Below are 9860 nucleotides of genomic sequence, written 5' to 3' on the forward strand. Positions count from 1 at the left end.
ATCATTTATTACCCATTTAATTGATTGTGTTCATATGTCTTGTAAACACATTTAGTACACGAGTAAGATTCATTTACTGATTCATATAAATACTAATATTTTTAAGATGATTAAGATTTATTGATTTAAATTTTATTATATTTGGTAAATATTATGATATTTATAATTTTGTGATAAATTTGAATAATATAATCATATTTTACTTATACATGTTTTATTTTAATCTTATCAATCATGTATGAATCATATAAATCGTGTAAACAGATCATAAATCGTATAAATTTTAATCGTGTCGTATCACATAAAAAATAAACTCAACACGTTTAATAAATGTGTTAACTGTATTGTGTTATATTATATGTTTATTAAAGATATCTATATATATATTTAAAATTTTAATACGATTAATTAATCATATTATATATATATTTATTTATATAATTATTAATACTTTACACCACACGAATACACGAATATTGGCATGACTCGTGATACGAAGCTTCCGCTGCTACTTGAAAATAAATTTTTATTTGACAAGCAAGAATAAAGTTCGTCTATAAATTTCACTGGGAAGACATTCATTTCTTACCTAACACTATCAAAAAAAGAAAGGCAAAAAGTTTAGAAGCAGCAGAACAAGCGAAAAGTCCAAAAGCAGCAGAACTGAGAAAATGGCAGGATTGTTTGACGAGCAAGCAGATCTTTACTTGGATGCTAGGCCAAATTATCCAAGCGAATGGTATTCGATGCTAGCAGCTCGCACTCTTCACCATCATCTGGCTTGGGATGCTGGCACCGGCAATGGCCAAGCTGCTATTGGTGTGAGTTTTCCCTCTCTTGTATTCATATTCCAAATACCATCTGTCATTTTCCACTTTATTGTGCCATAATCCTCTACAAGATAATGAGTGGATGGATTATGAATCATATGATTTAACGGTGATAATTACAAAGGGTCATATTAACCTTGCACAATTTTCATCCTCTGATTTTACTTCTAGGTGAAAGCCCACAATTGGGTTATAACAGAGGAAGTCAAAGTATCCAAAAAAATTACTGTCCAAATGAGTCCGAGAAGGTTCTGTAAATTCTTTGATGAGTATGTATTGTCTAATTTTTCAGGTTGCTGAGCACTATGAGCATGTGATTGGGACTGATGTGAGTGAAGCCCAATTAAAACACGCGATACCGCACCCACGAGTCAAATATCTTAATACTTCATTATCAATCTCCAATGATGAACTACTAGCTTCAATCGGAGGTGAAAATTCAGTTGATTTGGTGACTGTGGCTCAAGCCGTGCACTGGTTTGATCTGCCAAAGTTCTACTCTCTTGTCACGAGGCTTTTACGGAAGCCAGGCGGTGTGCTCGCTGTCTGGGGCTACAACGACATCGCCGTTAGCCCTACTTTTGATCCTGTGATGAAGCGCTTTCACGACACGACTCTTCCTTTTTGGAACCCCAACATCCAGTACATATTTGATGGCTATAGGACACTGCCCTTCCCATTTGAGAGCGTTGGTTTAGGTTCCGAGGGGCAACCACTGGCATTGGACATACCCAAGAAACTGTCGTTTGAGGGATTTCTGGGGATGTTGCGATCTTGGTCTGCAGTGGTTACAGCAAAAAATCGGGGTGTGGATTTGCTGTCTCAAATGGTTGTTAAGGAGTTTGAGAGTGCCTGGGGTGGCTCTAATTTGGTTAGATCAGTAGCTTACAAGGCTTTCATGCTTGCAGGAAAAGTCAAACTCTAAATTTTCTTCGAGACTGTAATATGTAGCTTAACATTTGTACCCTAGAATAAATAGTTTTTTTCATAAAAAATAAAATATTTTGTCTCTTTAAATTTTGATAATAATTTCACCCTGATTCATTAATATATATATAGTCTACCGACATTAATAAGTAAATGTGAAATATTTAAAATATTTTTATTTTTTCTCCATTCTTTTTCACTTTTTCTTTTCTCTCAAGTTGACTGGCCTTGTGGTCAAATTTAGTGGTCCTCAACTAGGTCCTGTCGCGAGAGCGTTGGATCATGCCCCTCCAGTGCAATTCCACACTCGCCAATGCTCCCCAGTGCCGTAACAATGCCAAAGCTGGCTACGGAGTGCCAGATCCAAGTTTCTTGCGATCGGAACTGGTTGAGAAACGTCCGATTTAATGTTTTTGCTATTAGATCCATTCGAGGAATGTCAGATGGATGCTTTCCATGCCGTCCATCCCCGCCGTCCACAATGGATTGAGTGGGAGAAGGAGAGAGAATGCTTGGGTTGGGACAAAAAGAAATTATACAAAAAAAATTATTTTATATAATGATAATTTTTAATTAATAAAGAATAATTATCTTAAAAATGTTATTTCGTTATGAGATTAATAAAAATATCAATGATTGACTAATAATAGAAATTATGTGTTCGACAAAATATATTTTTTTGTGATAAATAATTTATTCTAAATATTAATAAATTCACGTAAAATTATCACCGAAACTTAAAAACAAAATAAGGTGCAAGTCGGTTGCTTCGGTAATCACGAGAAGATGCAGCCGCTGTTGCCTTTTCGATTAATAAGTACAAGAGAGAGAGGTTTTCTTCAAAATTATAATAATAAATAGAAAGAGTGGCATTAGTAAAAATACATGAGACCTTAGAATTCAATCTATTCCGATCCCCATTGGTCAGCGGGCTTAACATGATTCTTCTCTTCTTAGATCATTTTAGTTGTAAGTTCTTTTTTACCTATCATGAACTCTTATTCACCGAATCCCCACTCCCTTATGGTGATGCGTCAAATCTAGAAGCAGTGTTAGATCTTTTATATATGTTATAGATGTATTAAGATGATCATGAGTCTAGTTTTACCATTGGTAAGTTTGGGGAATGATTTTAAAATATAAAAATTTCTGAATTTATATTAATAAAAAATGAATATACGTACGTTGGTTGCATGCAACAAAGTATAACTACTTTAAAAGTTAAATTATATTGATAATCTTTTAAATTTATTTAATGAAAATTATATCTGCAGTAATGCGTGGCAATCAGTTAGTATTATACTTATAAGGTGTGGTATTAATATGAATCTATTTTCTTTAATTTATTTTAGCATTTTATTTACTTAATAAATAGTATTCTTTTGGTACGAAGAATTATTTAACACTGTACATGGAATTTTAAAATTTCACAAGCAAGATTAGAAGATTTCTAAAATGTTAAAGATTTTTTTTGTAATTTTATTAAGAAAAATTAATAGTCTAATAATAAAACTTATCAACAAAGTGTTAATTGAAAAAAAGTTATCCACAAAGTACTAATTGATATATATATATATATATATATATATGGAGTAAACATATTCTTTTACTTGATATAGTTTAGAATTGTTTTTTTTTTTTAAAGTGATTTTATTAATCTCAAACTTGGGATGTCGTATGAAGGCTTTCACTTAATTGACCAAAAACTGTCGTGGCATTCAAACCGGTTTGGGGAGAGAACCTGTACAAGAACCTCGAAACTGCCACTCACAAAAATTGTGACTGATCAAAACACCAAAAAGGAGAAGGTGCCGATGCTCCGGAACAGACGAGACATCGCAACCAGCCAAACCAATAAAAAAGATGCCAGATCCTAACTATAGTAACAAACATTATGATGCTAACAAAATCAGCTTCCTACTATTCCAAAACGTTTACAAAGACAGTACATTGATGAAACTAAGAACCTAAGCCCCAACCTTAACACATTAGAGACCTCCCAAGTGTCATAATCTTGGTTGTTACTGTTCTTAATTCTGATAGTAAGAAATTGCAATCATAATTTATGTCTGCGATTCACAATAAAATCATCACAATTGAAATTTTTGCAATTAAAGTTAACTCTAATCATAATGTCAAACGACACTTAATAATCTTATAATTATTAAATAAAAAAAGGATATTATTGCTATCCTCGTGCCATTAAAATAATTTAAGATTTTATCATTAGATTTATCTTATATTCTACTATCTAGTATTCCTTCCTTCTCATTTCGATAGTGCTCATTTGATTTTTATAGAAATTAATAAAAAAATCATTATTTATAGTGTATTTTATATTAAAATTTTAATGTTTTATATAATTGATGTTTTAGGGTTTCTTATGCCAAAAAACTATAAAAAATATATATGAAAATAATTCGAAATATAAAACATAATAAATGTGTTAGGTGTTCAAAAAAAGTAACAATGACATAACTTTTAAACATTTAAAAAGAAAAAGAATGATGGACAAAGAAAATGAGAACGGGAATAATATCATTTTTCATTTCAAACTAAATAGTGATTACTTTTTTATTTCAAATTTAATGTATTTGATGTCCTTTTTATTATAAATTATATAATATTAACCAACCTATACAAAAGAAAGAGGATATAAATTTGGATTGTCTAAAGAGAAGTCAATTTTACACAAAGACTATCTATTACGTTGGTTTGTTTAATTAGTTTCTTTCATGAATATAATGTGTAATATTTATATAGAGATAAAAATATATTAATTATTTGATTTTAATTAAAATTTTTGCTTATAATTGTTGTCAAAAACGAACAAAAGAAGTGGTTTAATTATTACTTATCTCTCATACACATATTATGGAGTTAAAAAACTCTGGGATTTATATATTTCAGTGTAAAATCCATTAAATTAAATATAATAATTTACCATTAACCTTTTTATTTATCTTCCTCAAATAAAAAAAAAGAATTTCTTTATTTATCATGTACAATTTTGAAGTAAGAAAATTTTAAATTGAACTCTCTAAATAAGTATAATGTTCTACTTCTTTAATTTGACTAAAGGAACATGCAAATCAATGATGTATAATAATTAAAGTACTTTTGAATTTTTAAACAAAGAGAGCATACTTTGTACTCAATTTTGCTTCTCTAGCAAGCAGATCTTTACTTGGATGCGAGGCCAAAGTTAAGGATTTTTTTTGTAATTTTAATAAGAAAAATTAATAACCTAATCTTTTGAGAGAACGAAAATTATTCACAAAGTGTTAAATGAAATGTGTATATATATCATAAAATACTAATTGAGAATAAAAAAATTATAAAATGTTATATGAGAAAAATTGAAATCACAAAAATAAAATGGAAGCTAACGATTTAAAATCATCTTCGAGGTATTTCTATGTGACAAATTCTAAAAGACTTGTGGTAATTTTAATGGCGAGGGCCTTGATTGCAAATAATATTTATAGTTTGAGATAAAAACGACAGTGCCCCTTAAATTAGGGTATAATCGGTGTCATTTACTCAAAATTTAAATGTAAGAAATAATAAATCTACAATAATTCAAATCAAAAGCTCTACTGTAATGTTTTTATCAGTTTTATCGCTTTTAAGATAGTGTTATTCCCACTTCTTTTACCTCAATTGGCCCTCTAATATATTATCATTTAATATATGTATTTATAATATTTTAAAAAGTTTTTTAATTATTTAAAAAAATAAGTTTTATTTTTTTATTATCTTTGATCAAATTTATTTTTTTTATTTTATATCAAATAAGTTTTTATAATTAACAATTGACTACCGGTTTATATCATATGCTATTAAAGTGAAATTAACGTGAAAAATGAAAAATATCATGTAATCATATTATTATATCATATCAACATATAATATCATAATTCATTATAACATGTCGATATCCCTCGCTAATACTATGTGATATAAAATAACAAGTGACATTTTAATTAATAAAATCATAAAAACCTATTCAACCTAAAATAAAAAGTATAAAAATTTGATTGAATGTAATAAAAAAATAAAAAAAAATTATATAATATAAATTTTTTTTAAGTATTATGCTAAATAAAAAAATTACAAATGAAAAGCAAAGGCTTCCATTTAGCATCTAAATGTCTTTGTTGCCAATAAGAGGAATCTTTATTGCATGTCCTATAGGAGAGTTTGATAATTATTTTGTAAAATTCTTTCAAATCTATGTTACTAATCCTTCAAATGTTATTCATGTTCTATACTCATGATACTACTCCGGAGATTACACTAGACAAAGTCACATTCGTATATTGTTGCCACTACTTATTTGCTGGTTTTTCTGAGTTGAAAGAAATGATGAGAAACGTAGAGGACTTGGCATGTATCTTGATAAAATTACATGGAGAGTTTTGAAACTATTAAGGTAACTTTTTCAAGGTAACCTTTTACATAGGTGGCAATGGAAGGGAGACTTAGATATTGCAGCTCATTGGGGTTTTAATTACACCCAACAAAGACAGGTCTCACAACAAATTATATGTAGGATTAAACCATTGACAAATGAATTTAAGCTGAATGTTGATGGCAGTTCAAAAGAGCATTTTCAAAAAATTGTTGGACGAGATGTTTTTAGAAATCATACAAATACTTTTATTTTTTATTTTTTGAAAATTTTGATTCAAATAATTCATTACAAGCAAAACTAATGGCATTACACAGAGACTTACTTATATATCTTGAGAATAGAAATGAATGCTAAGGTTATTGTTCAAATGAACCTGCATGACCAAAAAGTATCCCATCAAATACGGTATTTGCTATAATCAATCAGAAAGTGTCTGCAAGATATGTTCTTCCGGATTTCACACATTCGTAAAGAAAGAAACCAAGCAGTTGACTTTTTGTCTAACCGTGGATACATACACCAAGGTCTCCACGTATTGTTACACGTACAAAGTGAGCTTAGAGGAATGTTAAATAAATTAAATTTATCATATGTTCATTTTAAATAAATATAAAAAAGTAATACTCCTAATTTATTTTTACTATTTTTTTTCTTATGTTATAGAATCATGTAAAAAGGGAGTTTTTATCATTATGATAGCATCCAATAAGTAAGCACGTAAGGTAAAACCTTCTTTATGACTTAATCTTAAATTACTTTGTGTTCATGTAAATTCAGTGGTAAGGTCATATGTCCATCTCCTATATGTACCTTTTATTTTCATTATTAATAAAACTTTTATAGGGTAGTTGGACCTTACAGCAACTTCCAGCATAAAAAATAATAATTGATTTATGACTTTGATTTAGTTGGGTTGTAGTGAATAAATACTCAAATGTGAGATCTACAGCTTTAATTTACATGAAATTATGGTGTTCAAGCATAGTTCACGATTACTTGAAAAGAGATTTTCTTTTCCAAAAAATTTAAGAAAGAAATAGGGATTTTTTTTATATTTAAAAAAAGGATTTAAATTATATTTTTTTATCATGTATCAACCAATAAATCAAATACTCGAATGCAACAAACAAATAAAGATTTGAATCTTAGTTTTTTTCATTTTTTAGATAAAGTAGTAATCTTTAAGATTAAGTATGAGTTGTTTAAAATTACTCATGTAATTTTAAAAAATATATATGAATCTAGAATATACTAATTATTTTGTTTATATGTTCAGTTTAACATAAAAAATTATTTTACATAATTATATTAATTTAAAAATAATTAAAAAAATATTTATTACCTATTATTAAATTTTACTAAAATTTTAATTTTTATGTAATAAAAGTTTGAATTAATTATTTATTAAATATTAAAAATTTTGTACAATACTCGAATATTTTATTTATTAATTAGAATATGATTTTTCTATTTAAAAAAAATATGAATTCGAATCACCTTCTTTCAAAAAAATTTGTACAAAAATATGTCTAAAAATTTATGAGAAAAGAGGAAGATTTTTTTTTGTCCTTTTCAGAAGGAAGAGAAAGAATTGAAGAAAACCGAAGTAGGAAAAGAGAAGGTGTATGGTTTCCTGTTTACAGCTACATCCACGCGTTTTTGTCGAAAATATTAATATACTTTGAAAACATAAAAAGTAATTCAAGTATACGTGTCTCATCCATTGACTAATTGCCACGTGTACCAAACATTAAATATTTTACCAGATCTTTCAACACCCGTCAAATTAATCATTAGTTTTAAAATAATACTTAAAATAGTCAAAATTAATTCAAATATACGTGTTTCATCCAATGATTGATTGCCACGTGTATCAAAAATTAAATTTTTTATATTTATCATTTTCCAAATTAATTGTCTATTATTAACTTTTTAAAAAGATCAATAATAAGACATTATCCTTTTTCAAATTTCTTAATCCCCATCTTCTTCTTTTTTTTTATGTTAGAAACTCAATTTTTTTTCAATAATTAATGCTATAATACTAATTCTTAATATATTATTTTCCTTCTCAATATTGTAATAAATTCTGAAAAAGTTATAATCCAATGTTATTTTATGTTGTGTGCTGATTATATGCTTAAACTATAAAGTAAATTATTTCGTAAAAGTCTCTATTTATTTTTCATATACAAAGGAGAAAATTATGTCTTTCGATTTTTTTTGTCTATATGTAAAAATTCATTGAATTATGAATTAGATAGAGCGAATTAAATTGTGCATTTTATAAACTTTTACTTTTGTTTAAAATATGAATTTAAATCCTTAAATTAAAATTTTCAAAGTTTAATTTTTTGATAATTCCTTTAAGATCAGACACGTCTTTTTAGTTATGTGCATGTTTTTCCATTCAAAATATATGTATGAAAAATAGCCAAAATTTAAGAGAATTAAAATTAAGGCTTGAAATTAATCTCTTTTGTAGTAAGAAATCATTAATTAATTTTATGTTGGACACACACCAAATTAATATTATATAAACCAAGTCCGAACTGGTTTTGGAGTGACCAACTAAAATTGAACTTTTATTTTATTAAACTCCTTAATGTCCGTGAAATCAAATTCGAGTGGACTTTAGCAATTAATCCCTAATTGTCATTGGTGTAGGCAGAGAATATAATATATGTTAGAGGCACCTTATAGTGAAAACTTTATTGAAAACGCTGTCGTATAAGAAGTCCGAATCCTATTCGTATTCAACCAGATTTGCACCTATCCGGCAGTCTTACGTAAACGTCTCCAAGTAATAACTTAATCACTAAGCAAAATTACCCGTCAAACTTATAGGAAAATAATTCAGTATTAATTGCATTTCCTTTTGTGGCTTCTTCTCTTCCTCTTTAAATACAAATAACACAGCAATCAATTACTTGTGTCGTATGGTTTGCTTTCGTACTCTCTCCCAGTGCTTCGTAATTTGCTTTTGTTTTGCCTTTTGCTTTGTTTCTTGCAGTTCAATGGCTGTTGAAAACATCAATTGTAGTGATAGTAATAATAACAATACCGTCCTGTCACTGTCAGCTGATGAGATTGAAGAATTTTCCAGCTTGGAGAGTACTAAGCTTTGTGTGCCACAAGACCCCTTGGAGGATTTAGACTGGCTCCCTGATTTTACTGATGAAATCATCTCTCTCGATGGCTTTTGCCTAACTCCGGAACATGAAATTAACTTCTCTTACGTTTCACCAAACTCCTACGAGGTGCCGGAACAGAAGACGACTGAAGATATAGACGATGATTACAGTGGTTGGGAAAGCAAAAGGCCAAGATCAGTATTTGAACAAAGTATTACTTTCACCAAGAAGAAGCGGAGGAAGCGTGGGGGCAAGCGTGTGTGGGAGACGAGGGACTTTGCATTAGTAGCTGATGATAAAGAAGCGATTGTTGTTGGTGAAGAGTGGAATTGTAGAAATGTGAGGCGAACGTGCAGTCATTGTCTGAGCGAGAACACTCCACAATGGAGGATGGGGCCATCGGGGCCTAAGACGCTGTGCAACGCTTGTGGGGTGCGATATAAATCAGGGAGGTTAATGCCTGAGTATCGACCTGCTGCAAGTCCAACTTTTGATATCACGAAACATTCCAACTTTCATAAGAAAATATTAAAGAGGAAAGGATTTGAATAG

At 29.0% G+C, this 9860-nt stretch overlaps 2 protein-coding genes across 2 annotated transcripts; both read left to right on the top strand.

The window, feature by feature from the left end:
- Nucleotides 1-581: 581 nt before the first annotated feature.
- Nucleotides 582-1830, top strand: LOC148764494 (S-adenosyl-L-methionine-dependent methyltransferases superfamily protein). The gene is made up of 2 exons (XM_088809964.1): nucleotides 582-821; nucleotides 1123-1830. The coding sequence occupies exons 1-2, from the start codon at nucleotides 672-674 to the stop codon at nucleotides 1753-1755; spliced, it is 783 nt and encodes a 260-aa protein (XP_088666090.1). The 5' UTR covers nucleotides 582-671; the 3' UTR covers nucleotides 1756-1830.
- Nucleotides 1831-9191: 7361 nt separating this feature from the next.
- Nucleotides 9192-9860, top strand: LOC18611910 (GATA transcription factor 9-like). Its single transcript, XM_007048403.3, has one exon. The coding sequence runs from the start codon at nucleotides 9192-9194 to the stop codon at nucleotides 9858-9860; it is 669 nt and encodes a 222-aa protein (XP_007048465.3).

The sequence above is a fragment of the Theobroma cacao genome, chromosome 1 (genome assembly GCF_053813885.1).
Source record: "Theobroma cacao isolate CCN51 chromosome 1, ASM5381388v1, whole genome shotgun sequence".
Taxonomy (NCBI): Eukaryota; Viridiplantae; Streptophyta; class Magnoliopsida; order Malvales; family Malvaceae; genus Theobroma; species Theobroma cacao.

What these genes read in the sequence shown, in the direction of transcription:
- LOC148764494 (XM_088809964.1), top strand. Translation starts at nt 672, where the DNA reads ATGGCAGGATTGTTTGACGAGCAAGCAGATCTTTACTTGGATGCTAGG. An exon ending in ATGGCCAAGCTGCTATTGGT is followed by an intron (nt 822 to 1,122) that starts GTGAGTTTTCCC and finishes CTAATTTTTCAG; the next exon opens with GTTGCTGAGCACTATGAGCA.
- LOC18611910 (XM_007048403.3), top strand. Translation starts at nt 9,192, where the DNA reads ATGGCTGTTGAAAACATCAATTGTAGTGATAGTAATAATAACAATACC.